This window comes from Myodes glareolus, chromosome 17, assembly GCF_982192425.1.
Source record: "Myodes glareolus chromosome 17, mMyoGla1.1, whole genome shotgun sequence".
Taxonomy (NCBI): domain Eukaryota; kingdom Metazoa; phylum Chordata; class Mammalia; order Rodentia; family Cricetidae; genus Myodes; species Myodes glareolus.
The window spans coordinates 66,136,352-66,156,129 of NC_142042.1; the positions used below are offsets into that span (position 1 = coordinate 66,136,352).

The 19,778-nt window shown below is 50.0% G+C and overlaps 1 protein-coding gene across 1 annotated transcript in view; it reads left to right on the forward strand.

Moving 5' to 3' along the window:
• Positions 1 to 19,778, forward strand: part of Il6r (interleukin 6 receptor) — a 47,645-nt gene that overhangs the window by 20,900 nt on the left and 6,967 nt on the right. Inside the window, exons 2-7 of the mRNA XM_085678193.2 lie at positions 3,920 to 4,156; positions 5,205 to 5,328; positions 8,976 to 9,160; positions 9,488 to 9,654; positions 10,143 to 10,278; positions 19,552 to 19,595. Coding sequence (XP_085534319.2) covers positions 3,920 to 4,156; positions 5,205 to 5,328; positions 8,976 to 9,160; positions 9,488 to 9,654; positions 10,143 to 10,278; positions 19,552 to 19,595 — 893 coding nt within the window. The remainder of the gene's footprint in view (positions 1 to 3,919; positions 4,157 to 5,204; positions 5,329 to 8,975; positions 9,161 to 9,487; positions 9,655 to 10,142; positions 10,279 to 19,551; positions 19,596 to 19,778) is intronic.

Genomic DNA, 19,778 nt, shown 5'->3' on the forward strand with positions numbered 1-19,778 from the left:
CTGTAAGCAAGCCTCCAGTCTTTTATAAGAATTGCCTTGGTTGTGGTGTCTCTGTAGCAATAGAACACTGTGCCTGGCTAAAACTTGAAAAGGAGATGGGAGGTAAACACACCATACGCCAGAGCTGATTCCTGAGCCTCCTTTATCTGACTCAGCAGTTGGGGCACACCAACGGCACTGCGAACATGTACGTATCGTGTGTGGTGTGACCTCATGATGGCTACATCCCTGGCCACGAACCACACTAATTATCTTACGGGGCCTTACTCTGTGTGGCCTGTGGTTGACCAAGACATCTTGTGACTAGTTCAGGACAGTGGCGTGTGCAAATGCCAAAGAAAGCATGAGCTGTCCATGGCTGTTGGACTTTCGTGAACACTACTTTGTATCTGTTGTGCCCTGGTACTGCCAGACTGCCCTGTGAATTCTGTTTTCTCTTCTGCTGGCAGAGGGCTGTTGCCCGCACTGCAGCGGAGCCGTCGGCCAGCAGGGAGCTCTCTCTTGTCGGCGTTTCTACCTGAGCTCCTACATGTGGAAAATAAATGCATGAACTTGATGCCTGTGCTAAGTTTTATCCTTATAGCTGCTTTATCCAATGGAAAATGGAAGGCGAAGAATATTGATATGGTAATTTGGTGGGTCATTGGGCGAGCTAAACTTCACCTCATTCAGGCCAGGCGTGGAAGTACTTGCCTGTAATCCCAGCCCTCAGAAGGTGGAGGTGTGTATCAAGGTCACCCCCAACTGCTTGAGGCCAGCCTGGGCTGCAGGAGACCCTGTCTCAAACACAAGACAAAGCAAAGCCCAGCTTGAATGCTGGTTGACCCGGGGAAGGCTTCCTTACGCACTATGGGCCAGAGAGGTCGAGGGAACCTCCTCAGACCCACCTGGCTGAGGTAACAAGCTGCTATTTATTTTTAATTCAATTTAATTTTATCTTATTGAGACAAGGTCTAGACTTTGAAACCCTGGCTGTTCTAGAGCTCACAGAGACCCACTTAGCCTCTATTAAAGGCCAACCTGGGTGGTGTGGCCCACTCCTTTGATCCCAGTACTCTGGAGGCAGAAGGCAGGCGGATCTCTGAGTTCCAGGACACAAAGAGAAACACTGTCTTAAAAAAAAATCAGAAAAGAAGGTAGAGGAGGAGGAGAAAGGAGGTAGAAGGAGGAGGAAGGAAGAGAAAAGAGGAGGAAAGAGGTGGATAGAGGAGGATGGAGAAGGAAGAAGATTAAAGGTGTTCTCCTATTTCTTTAAATTAATTTGTTTTATTTTTATTCATGCATACATGTCTATAAGTGTATACCGTGTGTGTGTGTGTGTGTGTGTGTGTGTGTGTGTGTTCCTCTGAACCGGCTTAAGTTATAGGCAGTTGTGAGCTGCCCTATGTGTGTGCTAGGAGAGCTTGGGTCCTCAGAAGAGCAGTCAGTACTCTTAACCGCTGAGCCATCTCTCCAGCCAAAGTCTAAAGACTCAAGAGGTAAAGAGAAAAGCAAAGTGACCACCATTCTGGTGTTGCGCTTATCCTACCATCTTCCAGGTGGTAAAGTGGGAACGAGGCATGAAGGGCGTCCGTGTAGCCAGGCAGAAGCCCTGATTCTCTGATGCAGGGTACCCGAACCCTGGGCTGCTGCGGACAGTCAGGTTGCCCTGGCTTGACAAGAAAGAACAGGCCAAGCACCAGAGAAAACGAGACTCTTGTGTTTATCCTCAGTGTCCGGAGCACATGGAGGGACATGAGATCAGGCCCTCTGGCAGCAGGTGGCTTTTCTGAATCCTTGGCTGTTGGGAGCTATAGATCCCAGGCCCCTTGACTTTCATTGCCTGCAGTTGCTCTGAGCAGGAGACCCTGATGGCAGACTGATGGGCCTGCAGCTGAAAGGTTCCGAGAGCTGGGTGTGGCTAGGGATCCCTATATAAGCTGCCCCTGAGCGTTCTTGTGTCAAGGATGACCGTGTCCACGTCTCTCCCCCTCCCCTGTGTCTCTGTCTGTGTGTGCATGTGGTTTTAAGTCTCCAGCTTAGTTCCTGGCAGTCCTGTAGTGGCGGGAGCTACAGGACCGTCTTCATTTGGCGTTTTACACTTGGCCCGGTGTGTTGTTGTTGCTTGGTGACATTTGGTTTGAAGAGTCACACATGCCTAACCTGAAAAGGCCATGTTTCCTAGACTCCATCTCCCCAGCCAGTGGTGTTAATTTATACCCAGGCACTTGGTCTCATTTTTATGTTAGATTCTCTGAGTTCTTAATCTGAACTAAGTGGGTTGAGACGCCCCAGGCTAGCCTTTGGTGATCTCCCTGCCTCAGGCTCCCAACTGTGGGGTTTACAGACATGAGTCACTGTTCCTGCCTGACTCAGTGTTTCTTGAATCTTTAGTCTCTTTTTTCCTTGTGTGTAGCCCATAATTTTTTTTTTCAGGGAATAAAAGATGTGTTGTTAGTTTTTACTTTCCAACTTGGTTCCTAGAATAAAAACAACTGTGCCCAGATGTTTATAAGATAAGTGGGTGTTTAGATTCCTGGTTGGAGCAGAGAGTCCAAAGCCCTGGCTCTTTTCTCCTCACCAATACTAATCCTCTATGTTGGTTTCCATCTGTAGACTGGGCCCGTGTGCGCCCTGCGACACTGAGACTTTGGTGTCTGCGCATGCTGGATTCCTGCTGGGTGAATTCCACTTGTTCACCTGTGCGTTTTGTCAGTTGCAAGAGGGTGGCCGCCATGTGCCAGGCACTATTCTAGACACTCACATAAAATAGGGTGCTTGCTTTTGTGGTACCTGGAGTCTTTTTTTCTTCCTTCCTTCCTTCCTTCCTTTTCTTTCTTTATTTTTAAGTTAGGGAGTAGTTTTCTTTATTGTGTGTGTTTTGTTTTTGTTTTGAGGCAGGATTTCTCTGTGTAGTCCTGGCTGTCCTGGAACTTACTATGTAGACCAGGCTGGCCGCTGGCCTTGAACTCAGAGATCTACCTACCTCTACCTCTTGAGTGCAGGGATTAAAGGCATATGCCACCTCCGCTCAGCTTATTTTTAATGTTTATTTAATAATAAAGCATAAATAATAATATTATTGTGTGTATGGGGGTGTGTGTGTGTGCCAGCCATAGCGTACGTGTGCTCAGAGGACGACTTGGGGAGTTGGTTCTCTTTGTCCATCTCGGGTCCTCGGGCTTGCATGACAAGCGGTTGTACCTGCTGAACCATCTTGCTGGCTCTGTGGTAAAGTCTTGAGGTAAAGACAGATTTGCATTTGGTTGTGTGACCTGTGTGGTGGGTGGCAGAGAGGGGAAGCTGATGTAAATACGGGCTTACGTCCAGCTAGGGCTAGGGAAGAGCGCTTAGGGCAGGGTGTGAGGCTGAGACCTGGAATGCACGTGATATTCTGTTGTGAGGATGGCTTGGGACCGGGAAGGGGAGCATTAGGACCCAGGCAGAGCACAGCACAGAGAGCGACACTCTGGACCTTCCCAGTTGGCGGCGAGAGGAGGCCCAGAGGCCAGGAATGGGTGGAAGGCGCCCTAGGTCCTACGGATCATCTGGATCTTCATTCTGTGGACAGGGTCATGCTTTTGTCTGTTTTCTCCTTTAAGGCAAGCTCACAAAGTAGCTCTGACTGTCCCAGAACTTGCTATGTAGACCAATTTGAGACCTCAGCCTCGATCTCACAGAGGTCCACCTGCCTCTGTCTTCCAAGTGCTGGGATTATGGGAGACACCACAGCTGTCTCCATAAAGGGCTTTCTAATCAAGGGAACTGGGTTGCTGGGTCACGGCTTGAGAAGGTATACTTTAGCAGACAGCTGGGTGGTCTGGAAAACCAAGCAAATGTGATACAGGCTGGACCACGGGAGGCCTTTGACATCTCCAAATCACAAGCAATATTCCATTTTCAGGTTGCTGAGGCTCATTCTGTGTATTTTCTTCTGCAGAGGTAGCAAATGATACGGTGATTAGCCTGCCCGGGGCCACCGTCACCCTGGTCTGCCCTGGGAAGGAAGCAGAAGGCAATGCCACCATTCATTGGATGTACTCTGGCTCACAGCACAGACGGTGGACTACCACGGGGAACTCACTGCTTCTGAGGGCAGTGCAGCTCAACGACACGGGCAACTATTCATGCTTCCTGGGTGATCACCTGATTGGGACTGTGCCCTTGCTGGTAGATGGTGAGTTTTGCCCTCAGTGACCTTGGAATTGGCTCCTAGGGCAGCTCCAATGTCCTTAAACATGTCCCTGCATTCCAGAGAGGTTCCCCGATTTAGCCTTTAAGTTTGTTGCTCTGGGAAAGAAGCTATTGCTCTGCCTGTGACTCGAGGATGTGGCTGGTGGTGGATGCTAGCTGGCAGATTTATTGGTGCTGGACTCACAGCCAGGCATCCGGGCTCACCTCCTGCTGCATCCCTCAGATTCCTCCGGCAAAATAAAATAACGTCATCATGTTTGTGTAGAGTGTTGACAAGATTAAGAGTGTGAGGGTGAAAATTCTGCCCAACCACACATGAAAGCCTCAGATGGCACACCCCGAGGATTATCAGGCTAGGGACTCCCTGGCTTCCAGTGGAGACTGGAGGGCCCATGCCCTCTGTGCAGGCCTTGCTCTCAGCCACCTTCTCCCTTGCATCTCATCTGATCCTTCCAGTGTCCCTGTTTGTGTTATGTCAAAATCAGATAACTTCAGGTGAGGAAACTGAAGGGGCTGACTGAGTCTGTGTGAGGTCAAAGGTAAAGGTTCTGTGTCATCTTCTCAACCCTCTAGAGCAGTGCTCCCAACCTACCTAATGCCGAGGCCCTTTAACACAGAGCAGTGCTCCCAACCTACCTAATGCCGAGGCCCTTTAACACAGAGCAGTGCTCCCAACCTTCCTAATGCCGAGACCCTTTAACACAGCTCCTCATGCTGCACGAACCCCCCCACCATAACGTTGTTCCATTGCTACTTCATAACTGTAGCTTTGTTACTGTTATGAATTGTAATGTAAATATTTTTGGAGATGGAGGATTAGCAGAGGGGTCGTGAGTCATAGTTTGGGACAGAAGCCCCAGAGGTGACGTTTCCTTTCTTCCCTCGCTGGGGATCTGGTGGCCAGTGTGTGCCTGTCTGTGGCTCCAGGGTGAACGAGGTAGCCCCTCAGGCGGAGGGGGGGGGAGCGATGTACATATCAGATGTGCGCAGGGAGCCTTGCACCCCCTTCATCCTGCTGAACTCTCTTTCAGTTCCGCCAGAGCAGCCTAAACTCTCCTGCTCCCGGAAGAACCCCCTTGTAAGTGCTACTTGTGAGTGGTTCCCAAGCAGCACCCCCTCTCCTACGACCAAGGCTGTGCTGTTTGTGAAAAAAATGTAAGTGATGGGTGGGGCTGAGCTGATGCTCACAGGGCTCCAGAGCTGGGGGCACAGGTCGGGGGGGCCGCAGGGCACCGACGGATTGACTGGACAGGGACCATTGTTTTCTTTTTAGGTTTCTTTTACTTTGTGTGTATGAATGTTTTGCCTCCGTGCATGTATGTGTACGACATGCATGCATGCCTATCAGATCCCGTGTGTTGGGTCCGGGGGGGGGGGGGGATCGCACAAAGATGAGAACACCACCAAATCTAATAAACCAGAAGCAAACTTTATTTCAGAAACCAGATCCCAGGAAAACCAGAAGCAAACTTAAAAATAAAAAATAAAAATAAAAAAACACCGCGGGTCACAGAAGCTTATCAGCTAGCTGAGACCACAACCAGAGATGGTGTTTGTTAGGCTGTGGCAAAAGGCCAGTTTCGGAACCCACCTTTTTATAGTTAGGGCATCAAGCATTAGCTCTGAACAAAGGAATTTTTATGATCTTGCCCTGACCCGTGGGTCAGTCAACGGAGACCCTAAGGAGGGGAGTGAATTTTAATGTCAATGGGTAACTAGGCAGCTATCATGAAATACGTTTTAGAGTAGATTACAGCGAAAGTCACTAATTGCAAAAAAAAAAAAAGGTGTCTTTAGCAATTAGTCATAAAGGGACTGCTAGTAATATCAGAGGGTTGATAAATCAGAGTGATTGGTTCTTAAACTGAGAACTTAGAAGATAGCATGAAGTTCTTCACACTATCTCAAGGTAAAACTCAGATACTGACTGCCATACTTTACAACCTCCATTATCAGAGCTCATTAGTCAAACCTGTGTTTCTACCTTGTCCACTGTCACTCCTGGTTCCTCCAGGCAGTGTATACTGAAGCCCCATCCTCCCCTTTGATGGTGCCAGTTTCCCATAACAGAGACAGTGTCTAACCCAGAGGTCAGCATCTCTGTCTCCTAACGGTTAACTCAGTTCACATCTGTCGTTTATCAAGACTGGCCAGGACACTACTCTCAGTTTGCAGGGAGAAGCTCTGGCCTTGTAAATAGAACAGCCACTTGTAAAATGAAATGACCTAGGCTGATGGAGGCTTCCCAAGCATCCGAGAAAATAGCTCACTGTGAATGACTGATCCTTGATCTGCTGAGAAAGCTGCTGACATTCTGTTCTCATTCTCCTAGACTTATAACTTTATATTTCTTTATTTCTACATTCTTATTTTTGGAATCTACATTTTTATTTTCTTATTCTCTTGGACTCTTCACCGTGGAACTGGGGTTATGGATGGATGTGATGAACCACCATGTGGGTGCTAGGAGTTGAATCCAGGGTCCTCTGCAAGAGTGACAAGTGCCTTTAACCACTGAACGATCTCTCCAGCCCCAGGACCAATGTTTTAGCAGTAGAAAGTTATTCCAAACCTGTCACATGACCTGTGTAAGGCCTTGTCTTTGATCCTCACTTACTCCAAAATTTAAAATAAATAAAAGAATCCCTCTGGAATGACGGAAGTGAGCCCTCTGCCGGACATGGTCTTCATTCAGTTATGGGAAGTGGGTGCTGGGATTCAGTGGTATGGATTCATTTGCTTAAGGTTGTCTAGCTAGGAAGTGGTTCTTGGTGGTCAGGAAGAGGACCCAGTCTCAGGATGGGCTGCCCAATTTACATCAAGATTCAAAGTTTGGGGCATTTCCCTAAAGAAAGTGCGAATGGCCGGTGGGGGTGGGGGTGGTAGGGTGTGGGATGGAAGGCTGCTACCTAAGCCTTGACCCTGTGAGCCTTCTAAAGGCAGAAAGCAGGGAGTGGTCATGGGCGGGAGGTGGGCGCTACCCACCCAGGCGGGAAGTTGGGACCTGAACTGGCTTCAGCCAGGGAGGTAGAAGTGTAATCTCCATACCCGAGCCGAGTCTGTTAAATCCAGATATTTGTAATAAAACTTGAGTGCTCAGAGTATGGTCCTTTCTGTGGGCTCAGTTGCCGTCAGTCAACTACGACCCCACAATAGTAAGTGGAAATTCCAGAAGTAAACAAATACATGTTTTAAGTTGTGTCATTCTGAGTAACCTTATATAATCCCTTGCTGTCCCGCCCAGGCTACCTGTGCAATCGCACAGAGCTCTTAGTCACCTGGTTGTCAGTGTTTGTGATTACCAAGCCTGGTCCCAACAAGAGTAGCAAGAGCGGGCAGTGATGGGGAGCAGGCAGTGATGGGGAGCAGTGATGGGGAGCAGGCAGTGATGGGGAGCAGGCAGTGATGGGGAGCAGTGATGGGGAGCAGGCAGTGATGGGGAGCAGTGATGGGGAGCAGGATGGGGAGCAGGCAGTGATGGGGAACAGGCAGTGATGGGGAGCAGTGATGGGGAGCAAGCAGTGATGGGGAGCAGGGATGGGGAGCAGGCAGTGATGGGGATGGGGAGCAGGCAGTGATGGGAGCAGTGATGGGGATGGGGAGCAGGCAGTGATGGGGAGCAGGCAGTGATGGGGAGCAGGATGGGGAGCAGGCAGTGATGGGGAGCAGGGATGGGGAGCAGGATGGGGAGCAGGCAGTGATGGGGAACAGGCAGTGATGGGGAGCAGGGATGGGGAGCAGGGATGGGGAGCAGGCAGTGATGGGGATGGGGAGCAGGCAGTGATGGGAGCAGTGATGGGGAGCAGGCAGTGATGGGAGCAGTGATGGGGATGGGGAGCAGGCAGTGATGGGGAGCAGGCAGTGATGGGGAGCAGGATGGGGAGCAGGCAGTGATGGGGAGCAGGGATGGGGAGCAGTGATGGGGAGCAGGCAGTGATGGGAGCAGGCACCAGAACAGAGTCACCTGGGAGGTGGCTCTACTGCCGGACATCAGAAGCCGTGGTGTGCCAGGGCAGGGCGTGGCACTCTCAGGTCTCTCACTGAAGGGCCTGGGGAAACCCCCAGCACAGGTGGAAGAACCAGTGTGGTGACCAGCAAGAGTGGTCACAAGGTTCACCTGAGTCTCAGTTGGTTACTTGTTTTCTGGTGGCAGGGAAAGAGGAAGTGGGGGGAGGGGTGTCTCGGGTGGAAGGTCAGGCAGGGTGGTCTCTGACCTTCCTTGACCTTCTTCAATCTTCAGAATTCTTTCTTATTCTATCTCCTCCCTTCTGTTTTGTGAGCTTTGGTAACCTGAGAACACCTCCAAAGCCTGCTGCATGACCTGAGGGCAGATTTTTTGAGCCCTGGGACAGGGAAGGACTTTTCTTCTTTTTTTTTCTTTTTTAGATTCTGTTTTCTTTATAGTGTGAAGGACAAGACCCAGGAAGTAACTCAGAGGTCCTGAAACACTGACGGGGGTGGGGGTGGGGGGGGTGGGGAACGGACACGGGACGTGGACAGGGACGGACACAGAGTGCGCTCTAGAGGGTCCCTCCCCTCACCCCTCCTGCATTGGCTGAGCTCTGCCTTAGACCGTATCAGATGAGGCGGGTGTTGATGCCTTTAGCATGCTCATTTTCTAGGGAGAAAAACACTTGGGTTGAAAAACTTGTCCAGAAACTAATAGGAGCAGACATCAGCTGAGGTGAAGCCCAGAAGCCAACCATCACTTCCAAGCTTTCAACCCCTGGGCCAGACTTACTTCTCTTGAGAAAGAACAGAACTTGCTAGCATGTGTGTGCCCCTTCTGTTGTATCACACAGCAACACCACCAACCCGAAGAATGGCTTCCAGTTGCCCTGCCAGTATTCCCAGAAGTCCAGAAGCTTCTCCTGCCAGGTGGAAATCCTAGAGGGCGACAGAAATTACCACGTAGTGTCGCTGTGCGTTGCAAACAGTGTCGGGAGCAGATCCAGCAGCAACGTGGCATTTCATAGTTTAAAAATTGGTAAGCAAGTCCCATCCCCGCAGCTGCTTCTGTCTACCTCTGGGAGAGGCAGGGACGGTGTGCAGAGGGGGGAACTGGGTCTTTAGGGGCATTGCTGACACACGGATGGGGTCTTCTCAGGGTGAACATAGGAGTGATCCATTGAATGAGTTCTTGCCTTACTGGGTGCAAGCCTCTAGGTTCCATTTTCACTCAATAAATACAGTTTAAACATTTCTGGGGAGTGGTGTATGCCGTATGCCTGGGGGTGGTATGTCTGCAGAGCCTTTGAGGGTTTCTTCTGTACCATGCTTTCTGCTGCTTAGAAGCCCTGTTCCCACTCCACAGTGCGGCCTGACCCCCCTGTGAATCTTGTGGTGTCCGCCATACCTGGAAGGCCTCGCTGGCTCAAAGTCAGCTGGCAAGACCCTGAGTCCTGGGACTCACGTTACTACATGTTGAAGTTTGAGCTTCGATACCGACCTGTGTGGTCAAAGACGTTCACGGTGTGGCTGGTAATTCATTCTCTTCTTTTGGAGACGAGTTTCACCCTGTAGTAGCCTTGAACTCATGACAATGCTCCCCCCTTAACCTCCTAAGTGCTGTAATTACTAAAGTGCCCAGAGCAAAACTATTTCTAAACAGAAAAATGCCCCCTAGATGAAAAGAAATGGGTTCTGGGTCTAACTTTGTACCTTTCTATTCTTCATAGTCTTGGCTGTGTCCTTGTAAAATGAGGCTGATAATGACAGGCCAGACTCCTGACCTGTCTACTCGTGAGGACTGTGCTGGGCTCTATGTAAAGCAAGGCTGCAGCTTGTAGGGTTCTGGAACCCACAGTGACTTCAGCCTGTGGCTGAGGACAGTTCCATGTCACTGAGCCTCCCGGGTGGTGTGAGCCTGTCTGCCAAATGGAGCATAGGGTGGTCAAGGGTGCTCTCCCCCTGTGGTGCTGCCCCACTATGGCCGCTGGGACTCATTGTGTTTCTGTCCTCTGCTCCAGGTGGCCCAGCACCAGTGCATCATCCATGATGCCTTGCGAGGAGTGAAGCACGCGGTGCAGCTCCGTGGGAAGGAGGACCTTGAGACTGGCCAGTGGAGCGAATGGTCTGCGGAGGCCACTGGCACTCCTTGGATAGGTAGGTACCTGGGGCTGTGTGGAGGGAGCTTGGTGTGCGTCTCAGCGTACGAGTTTAATATGGCAGGCCATGCTGATCAGCCTCCCTTCATTTCATTTCGTTGAGAGAGTGCTTCATTTAGTCCTGGCAGTCCTAGAACTTACAATATGGTCAAGAAAACCCTACATTTCTGATTCTCCGGCCTTCATCTCCCAAGCACTGGGTCACTCCGTGTGCCGCAGTCCCGAGTCTGCCAGCTTGTCTGCACGTCACTAATGCAGCTGCTCTCAGACCTGGAGGGTCCGGGGTCCGGGTCTAGCTGCACTTGGGTGTTGGTGGCGCTCATCGGAGTCTGGCCCTTTTCTCCTTGTGCTCCTTCCTTCCTAGTAGGTGCGCCTCAGTTGACGGCAGCAGGGGGTGAGGGCAGAAGGATGGGAGGCTCTCCAGAGAATTATAGGTGTGATACTATTTATCTCTAGGAAATGACAAGGTGATAATGCTTTGGGGGAATTATTGAAAGCTCCCAAAGCATGTATGTGAGTCCCCACTCCCTGCTATGACAAAAGTCTGAACAAATCAGCTTAAGGGAAAAAGAATTCTTTTGATTCAGGGTTTCAGAGGACTGGGGCCCCTTGGCTGGTTCCATTGCTTTGGGTCTGAGGTGGGACAGAACACAGTGGCAGAGAAGGTGTGACAGACCCGAGCTGTGGACCTCCGGGCACCGAAACAGGAAGCAGGAGAAACCGACTAGGACAGGATGTCCCCGTCAAGGGGGTACTCAGAAGTGCTTTCTCCAGGTTGTTCCCACTTCCCAGCAATATCACATTATGATTCCAAGTCAGGCATGTTGGTACACGCCTTTAATCCCAATACTCGGAAGTAGAAGCAGGCCAGCCTGGTCTACAGAGTGAGTTCCAGGACAGCCAGAGCTGCATAGTGAGACCCTGTCTGAAAAAACAACAGTAATAATTTGAAGAGGTTAAGGCAGAGGCGGGGCCTCAGCTCTGCCTACTGCACTGTATTTAAGACAAGCCCACGGCAGGTGAGGGTCACCTGTGCTTCCTAGCCAGACCTAACGCACGCTTCCACTCCAGGAAGACGCGAGGGAGACAGTCACTATCAGCAATTGGCTTTGCTTCAGGACTCAGTAGGTAACCTAAACTGGGCTCAAATTCAGACTCAGCCTCCCAATTTGAGAGGTTACAGGCAAGTGCCACCACTCCCATCTCCTGAGATTTTTATCAATTAGTACGTGCCCATGGGAAAGAGTTCGAAAGGACTCATGATTCTGCCCGTCAGCTGGTTCCCGCTTTCCTGAACCAGTGCTATTTAGAGTTCTTCTGTGTCTGCTAATGTCCCTATTAACGCCATGCCTCAAACGCCATTACTATAACCAGAGAGAGAGAGAGAGAGAGAGAGAGAGAGAGAGAGAAAGAGAGAGAGATCACCCTACTTCTATGATGTCACTTCCCAGAGATGCATGGCTCACCATCCCTGTAGCAGGGCATCTCCTTGTCTTCAGCATTTGATCTAGAATGGGTCTGGGCTCACTTTCGGGGGGGGGGGCGTTTACATCTCCCCAATCCTGTAGCATACTTGAACCAAACTAGTCCTGATTACATTTTAGCCCGAAAATCCTTGTCTTCATTGTCACCGATTAGCAATTTCCCAACCATGGCTCCCACCCTCCTACCGTGGTCAACAACACTCCCTACCCCCACCCCACCTTTTTGGCTTGTTTTGGTTTTTGTTTGTTTTGTTTTTCTCGACAGGGTTTCTCTCTGTAGCTCTGGAGTCCGCCCTGGAACTCACTCTGTGGACCAGGCTGGCCTTGAATTCACAGAGATCCGCCTTCCTTTGCCTCTAAGTGCTGGGTTAAGGGTGTGTGCCTTCACCACCCAGCCCTGACATGTGGGCACAGTATTGTCTTAGTCACTTTGTGAGGGGTGTGGCTTATGGCACTGTGCAAAGGCGTTCCCGTACAGGCCACAGTCGGTTTGCCTCCTGTCTCAACAACTTCGTTTCAGACAGTCTCATATCCAGGTTAATCTTAAACTCACTTTGTAGCTCAGGATGATATTGAACTTCTTGTTTCTATGTCTGAAATGCTGGGATCACAAGTGTATCTCCCCACACCTGGTTCATACGGTGCTGAACGTAGGGCCTCGTGTATGTTAGACAAGGACACTATAGATTATACTACACCCCCTGCCCCAGTCATGAGCTTTAGACAGTCATAAGCAGCTCTAGAATTATTGTTTGCAGGCTGGAGAGATGGCTCAGGCGTTAAAGGCTAGGCTCTCAACCAAAAATACAGGAATTCCTGGTTGGACCCTGTGTGTTGATGCATGTCTTTAATCCCAGCACTTGGGAGGTGGAGGCAGGTGATCTCTGTGAGTTCCAAGCCAGCCTGGTGTACAGAGTGAGTTCCAGGACAGCCAGGGCTACACAGAGAATCCTGTCTGGGAGAAAAAAAAACAAAACTTCCTATTTGAGGACTAGAGAGGTTGTTCAGTGGATAAAGCATTTGCTTTTCTGGAGAATTCCAGTTTACTTCTAACACCCACATCTGGTGACTAACACCTGTAACACCAGCACCCTCTTCTGGGTTCTGCACAGCATGGACACACACACACACACACTCACGCGCGCACACACACACACACATACACGCACACACATGCGTGTATGTACACACACATACACATGCGCGTGCATACATGCACACATGATTTTTAAGAATCTTGACCCCTGTTGTGTTGTTTGCTGTGCTAGGAGGCCCAGGGCTTTATATCTGCCACCGATTCACATCCCTGGGCTCAGTCCACAAACAGCTTCTTCAAAAAAAAAGAAAAAAATTTGGCTAGGTGTGGTGGAGGCAGGGGCACTCTGTGAGTTCGAGGCCAGCCTGATCTACATAGTGAGATCCTGTTTCAAAACAGCTACAACAAAAACCCACAGCTTTTTCTTGATTGTGGCACAATGTGCACGACATAAAATTTACTTTGGAAGCTCTTGCAGGAGATTTTTGAGGTAGGGCCTCGTGTGTGCCAGGCTGTCCTGAACTCTAGCTCTGCATGGCCTCCGCACTGGGGTTGCAGGCGCACGCCCCCACCCCTTGTTATTATAACTGTGTGTGTTTGGAGGCCACAAGTCAACCTACTGTGTTCTTCCTCATGTACTGCGCCCTCTCTCTCTCTCTCTCTCTCTCTCTCTCTCTCTCTCTCTCTCTCTGTCTCTTTTTGCTATAACTTTTCTCGTTGGCCCCCATGCTTGCTGAGTGGGTTCTTCTGGCAGAGCAGAGAGCCCCTGGGATGTTCCTGCCCCCATCCCCCTAACCCCAAGGCACGCCCCCACACCTGTTTTGTTTTGTTTTTTTTCTTTTTCTTTCTTTCTTTTTTTTTTTTTTGTTTTTTTGAGACAGGGTTTCTCTGTAGTCTTGGAGCCTATCCTGAAACTAGCTCTTGTAGACCAGGCTGGCTTCTAAACTCACAAAGATCCGCCTGCCTCTGCCTCCTGGGTGCTGGGATTAAAGGTGTGCGCCACCACCACCTGGCTTGTTTTGGTTTTTTCTAACATGGGTTCTGGGGGATTGAACTCAGGTCCCCAGGCTTGCAAGGCCAGCCCTGATTTTACCCGTTGTTCAATAACGTTAAATGTATTCATAAGGCTGCCCACCGGTCTCCACCACCCACCTTCAGATTCCAGGCCCTTAAACGGTCACTTCCCACTCCCCTTCCTCTTCCCTAGCTACTAGCAATGTTCATTCTACTTTCTGTTTCTGAATTTATTTTAAACACTTCAAATAAGCGGGGTTATAGAAAACCTCTTGTGTCTGACTTATCTCGCTCAGCACCGTGCCTTCAAGGTCCACTCAAGCCGTCGCCTGGGTCAGCCTTTCCTTCCTGGTAGAGACTGGGGAGTGTCTTGTTTCTCTGAGTTTGACAGTGGACACGTGGTGTGTGACTTACCTGCTGTGAACAGTCTACTGACCGCTGGAGTTTAGTTCTTCTGTGTATGTGCCCAGATGTGGGCTTCCTCACTGTGTCCACGCGACTCTGTTTGCAGCATTTGAGGAATGCCACACTGCTTTCTATAGTGGCTGCTCCACTTTAGGTTCCTTGAGAGTTCACCATGGTTCCCCCACTCTTTTTGAGACAGGGTATAACTCTTTCTGACTTAGAATGCACGATGTAGACCGGGCTGACCTCAAAAATCATAGCGATATCCACCTACTTCTGCCTCCCATTAGCTGGGATTAAAAACCTTCCATTTTCTCTTCAGCTTATTGACACTGTGTTCTACCTATGTAAATCTCTCTCTCTCTCTTGGGTGTGTGTGTGTGCACGCACATGTGCGCGCATGCACATGCATTTCCTAGTCTGGCCACTGTCTTCTTGTCTCAGCCTCTCTAGTAGCTAGGGCTTAGGGCTACAGGTACCTAGTGTACCTAGTGCCCATTTTTCTTTAGTCGTTGCCATTTCTGATTTCTTTTGTTGAGACAGAGACTAAATCACGACCATCACACTCCACTATTATCGCCTTTAGAGAAATGTCTGTTCAGGCAGAAAGGCCTTTCTTATGTGAGCTCAGCATTGGCCTGGTTTGATCTCACTCTGCCCTGGGGAGTAACCGCAGGAAGGCTCCCTGGACACTCTGCTCTCTGAACTCTCCTGGGGTTCTTGGACGACCTGCCTCCGCTTGGGCTGCTCCCACGCACGGACCATTGAGTGCCTGGGAGGGTTTGGGGTTCCTCACTTGTTTAGTCTCTTAGCCTTGAATCCCTGGTGGAAGGTGGTGGCCAGTGATATGTCGGGGGTGGAAACCACCTGGCCAGCTTTGGGTCTTGGACTTTCCAGCTTTGGGGTCCAGCACAGGTGACCCCGTGAGCTTGCACAGAGCCCATGCCTCCTCACTCGAGCCAGAGACTGAGCTCCCGTCCTGGGCGGGAATGGGGAGCCACTCTGACCTGGCAGTATGTCTAAGAGAGAAGCCTCTGCCATCCTGCACTGGGGGTACAGCGGAGGGGCTCGGGTGCTTCTCAGACCAGAGGGGTTAGGTTGGAAATTGGCAATTGGTTTTGTAAAATGAGACAGAGGCTGGAGCGGGAAGTGAGGCCCACCTGCGGTGCAAAGGCTCCTTGGCGGCTGAGCTGCACTGAAGCCTTAGGTGCTCCCTGTCACAGTCCCCAGGAAGGGAACTACACAGGCCAGAGGTTTGTACTTCAGGACACGTGGGGGGGGGCACTTCTTAGGCTATAAGCCTACTGCCTCAGTTTCCCTGCATTAGGAAACAAAAATTGACCAAGGAAAATGGAGAAGGGGAGTCTAAATTACACCACCCCCATTTGTAAAGGTTTTAAATGCCCACTTTGGATCTCGAGATGTAACTCAGATTGGCCCAGCACTGCTTGGGGGGGGGGGCACTGGCTGGGACGCTCTGTACTCCTAGCACTGGGGAGGTTGGCGGCATGAGAAGAGAGGAAGATGTCTTGGAGTCCTGGGTGAAAGCCAGCGCACAGCGCACAGCCGGCTCTTACTGCCGCTTTCCACGGCACTAGAGCCTCGAGGCGCTCAGGGCAGGTGCTGGTTTGGGTTTCTCAGGCAGGTGTCAGTACTCCTGAGTGACAAATAATCTAACTGGGGCTGAGCTAGGTACTTCCCCAAAGTCGTACCAGCAAGGGACAGAGCCAGCTCTCAGACCCAAACCGAGCACCTGCCTCCCAGCGCCTCGTGGAAAGCGGCAGTAAGAGCCGGCTGTGTGCTGGCTTTCACCAGGACTCCAAGACATGTTTTTCACTTCTGCTTTTTGTTTTTCGAGACAGGGTTTCACTGTAGCTTTGGAGCCTGTCCTGGAACTAGCTCTTGTAGACCAGGCTGGCCTCAAACTCACAGAGATCCACTTGCCTCTGCCTCCAGAGTGCTAGGATTAAAGGTGGCTGTTTCCTCTCTTCTCATGCCGCCAACCTCCCCAGTGCTAGGATTACAGAGCGTCCTGGCCAGTGCCACCCCCCCCACCCCCGCAAGCAGTGCTGAGGGCCAATCTGAGTTACATCTCTAGATCCAAAGTGGGCATTTAAAACCTTAAAAAATGTTCATTATTGGAGCTAAACAGCCTTGGTTTGAATGTCTTTTTGGGAGCTGAGGAGATGGGGATGCTTGCTGGGAGAGACAAGGGGACCTGGCTGTCAGTCTAGCTCCGGTTTTCAGTGAGGGATGCTGTCTCCAGGGAAGCAGACAGTGCAGAGCAGGGAAGGGAGGGAGCAGGAGGAGAGAGAACAGGATGCTTGATGTTTTCTGGCCTTTACACACTTGCATGGACACACACACACAGGCAAACACACACACACACAGGAACACATATAAAAATTACAGCTTTGCCACTTTCTACTAACTTTGAGAAAGTTAGTTTCCTTTTTCTTGCCTCAATTTTCCCATCTTTAAATTTTTAAAAAATGTTTTTCCCTCTAGTATAGGATGTGTATGTGAGAGTAGGCATGCTTGCCACAGCACACATGTAGAGGTCAGAGGACAACTTCCAGGAATTTATCCCCCCTCCGCCTCCCCAGCTCTGTATTTGGAACTCGGGTCTTCTGACTTGTATTACTAGCGCTTTTACTGAGCAGGCTTGCTGGCACACTCCGTACTATTTTTTAAATTTTATTTTATGAGTATTTTGCCTGCATGTATGTATGTGCGCCATATTGGTGCCTGGTGCCCAGCGAGGTCAGAAAAACACATTGGATTCCCTGGAACTAGATTTACAGCTGATTTGGGGCTGCTGTGTGGGTACTGGGAACTCTGCAAGTACAGCAAGGGCTCTTAACTGCTGAGCCATCTCTCCGGCCCACCCCCATCTTTAAATATCCCAGCCAGGTGTGATGGCTCACGCCTATAATTAAGCACCTGAGAGGCTGAAACGGAAAGATTGCTCCAAGTTCCAGGCCAGCCTCGGCTTCAGAATGAGACCCTGTCTCAAAGATCCAAACAATGACAAAACACCAGGCATGGTGTCCTCCGCAACCCCAGAGGCGGAGCAGGGGGAGCAATCCAAGCTTGCGGTCGGCCTGAGTTATATCGTAGGTTCCAGGACAGTAGAACCAAAAACAACAACAACAAACAGGAGAGGAAATGATGTGGTGGTTCACATCTGTAATCCCAGCTAAAACAGGAATTCAAGGTCAGAGGTCAGCCTGTTATACATTCCGAGCTATCGTCGGCAATAGAGAGACCCCGTCTCACATAGTATAAGACATCAAGCATCACACATGTACAGTCTCTGGTGGGATTCGGTGAGGCTTTATTCCCGGGGTTCCGACGGATGGGCCTGAGAGGTTCCATGTGAGGTTGATCTTGCCTGGACCTGGAGAACCTCTGGGCTGGATGGCCATCAGTGGTTGGATCTATTTATCTGTTTACTGCTGCCCTCCTGGTTTTAGCCTTTTGTTTTTGAGTTGTTGTTTTCCAGGCAGGGTTTCTCTCTGTAGTTCAGGCTGTCCTGTAACTGGCTTTGTAGACTAGGCTGTCCTTGAACTCAGAGATCTGCCTTCCCCTGCCGGGGTGCTGAGATTTTAGGTGTGCCCCAGCACCGCCCAGCTGAACTGCTCTTCTTAGGCACAGCTGGGAGGTGCACACAGGTAGGAGATACTGAGTCCTTGCCACAGTTTGAGGTTCGTTTTTGAGTTAACTTGCTGTGTGAACTTAGACAAATTGCTTTCTCTCTCTGAACCCATTTCCTTTTTATACAAGGAAGCGGGTGAGTGGGTTCTTTTTCAACACCTCCAGTGTTGCTGTGTGGTTTTCTCTCCTTGGAGACGGCAGAGCCATTGAAATTTCTCTCCTGAGCAGAAACAGGCTCACCCTGTCCTCCACCCCTTAGTGATTTGTTAGTCTATTCCTGGCTGGGGATGCTTGATGTCTTATACTTGGTGATATTTTTAACTTCTTGGTGGAAAAAGAAGAGACGACAAGAAAATCTGAGTCATTTCACTATTGCTGCCCAGGGTCAGAGCCAGGTCCCTTGGGTCCCAGCTCAGCCTTGATTCTGCGCTTGCTCTTGGGTCAGCAATTTCTGTATAAAGCAGTTCCCAGGGGAGCGTGACCTCTGCCGCTCTGTCCCTACCCCTCTTGATCAGGGTGTCCTTCACCCATCCCAGGCATGATCCTTCATATATTTTATTGCAAAAAACTGACTGTAAGGAATTGTTAATAGTGCTTTATCTTGTGATATGTATCCTTCTGGCCTTTTCCTTCCTGCATGTATATTGTAATATGTAATATATGATAATATAAACATGAGTCTTAGAAACTTTGGATCAAAGCATGTCTTCCTTCTACACAATACATCATATCTTCAACATTTTTCTAAAATATACATTCTGAAGTTTTATTTTTAAAGATTTATTTCATCTCTTCTCATTTTAACTTTTTCATTTCTGTTTTATGTCTGTGGGTGTTCTGCCGGCACCTGTGACTGTCCACCACCTGTCTGCGGTGCCCACAGAAGCCAGAGCTTCAGGCAGCCTGTAGTTGTTGCGGGTTGAGCTGTTGTAGTTGAGCTGACGTGGGTGCTGGGATCAAACCCGGGTCCCCTGGAGGAGCAGCTGGTGCTCTCAACCTCTGTGCTGCCTCTCCAGCCCCCTTGAAGTTTTATTTTTTTATTTGTTTTTAAGTCCTGGTTGGCCTGGGATGCTCTGTGTAGATCAGTCTGGCTTTGATTTTCCAAGGTCTGGGCTTAAAGGCATGTACCCTGAAGTTTTATTTTTAGCAGCTGCAGAGTAATCAGGCACATTGTGGGCACATGGAACGCTGTGATACACATTTACATTGTGTAACATAAAATAGGGTTTCTTCAGGCTACTCTCTTAAATGACTATCATAATAAAATAGCTAGTCCTCTAGTGTTGGATAATTCCTTATTCCCAGCATCCTGCTTTTTAAAGATGACATTGTGTTTCTCAGCAGTGGTGGTGCATGCCTTTGATCCCAGTACTAGAGAGGCAGAGTCAGGTGGATCTCTGTGAATTCTAGGCCAGCTGGGTCTACAGGGCAAGTTCCAGGACCGCTGAGGCTATACAGAGAAACCTTGCCTTGATTTTTTCTTTTTTCTTTTCTTTCTTTTTTTTTTTTTTTTTTTTTTTTTTTGAGACAGGGTCTCCTAGTACGAGCCTTGAACTTGAGACATTACTCCTCAGGTCCGAGTGTTAGGGTTCAGATGAGCTCTTTGTCATGCTCTGTGCTGAGCTGACTGGATTCCACGAGTCACCCCTAACACAGCCCTTCTTTGTACCTGCAGAGCCCCCGAGCACTCCCACAGGGATCCTGGAGAACCCCACACAGGTGAGCTTGCCCCGCAGGGCCAGGACTGCACTACTCCAGGCCAGAATCTGGTTTCCTGCCGGCTGGATCTTCCAGAGTGTGACTGTGGGCCAGTTCCCTGTCCCTCAAAGCTGTAAGGCGCCATCTGCCTGGCTCTGGTGGCTACTGTTTCATCCTGAGCTGTTTGGACACCGCTGATGGCTC